This window comes from Hipposideros armiger, unplaced genomic scaffold (genome assembly GCF_001890085.2).
Source record: "Hipposideros armiger isolate ML-2016 unplaced genomic scaffold, ASM189008v1 scaffold_138, whole genome shotgun sequence".
NCBI classification, from domain to species: Eukaryota; Metazoa; Chordata; class Mammalia; order Chiroptera; family Hipposideridae; genus Hipposideros; species Hipposideros armiger.
In genome coordinates, this window is record NW_017731488.1 from 322,678 (window position 1) to 323,101 (window position 424).

The 424-nt window shown below is 45.0% G+C and overlaps 1 protein-coding gene across 1 annotated transcript in view; it reads right to left on the bottom strand.

Annotated features, from left to right (window-relative positions):
• The window catches only part of FUCA1 (alpha-L-fucosidase 1), a gene marked incomplete at its 5' end in the record, with an annotated part of 12,424 nt that extends 12,306 nt beyond the window's left edge, over window positions 1-118 (bottom strand). The window contains 1 exon segment of the mRNA XM_019650065.1: window positions 1-118. Coding sequence (XP_019505610.1) covers window positions 1-118 — 118 coding nt within the window.
• Between the last annotated feature and the right edge of the window lie 306 nt (window positions 119-424).

Sequence of the window (424 nt, forward strand, 5' to 3'; positions counted from 1 at the left end):
TCCCAACTCACCAACCAAGTCACGATGGGGCCCCACATCCTGAGAGTTCCAGTTCCAAGACACAGGACTTGGCCAATTAGTGAAGCCTTCGTGATGCTTTGCTGTCAGGACCACGTACCTGTGGACATGAAAACAATTATGAGCAAAGGAAGTGGGCAGTGGGCTATGGGCATGAACTTACCCAGCATGCCTGAGGCTTTTGAAATTCAGGTTGGGAGAACTCGCTGTCTAAAAGTGGAGCGAAGGTATAGTGACCACTGAACCATTAAGGTGTCTTAAGACCAAAAAAAGAAGCAGGCAACTCCACAAAATATAATAGAATTTATTATAGGTAATTTACTTACAAGGATGTAGGGTCAGAGTGGACAAATGAACCTGGCAGTTGTGCAACTTACTCTCCACTGCTCTACAGTTATTACGGTAA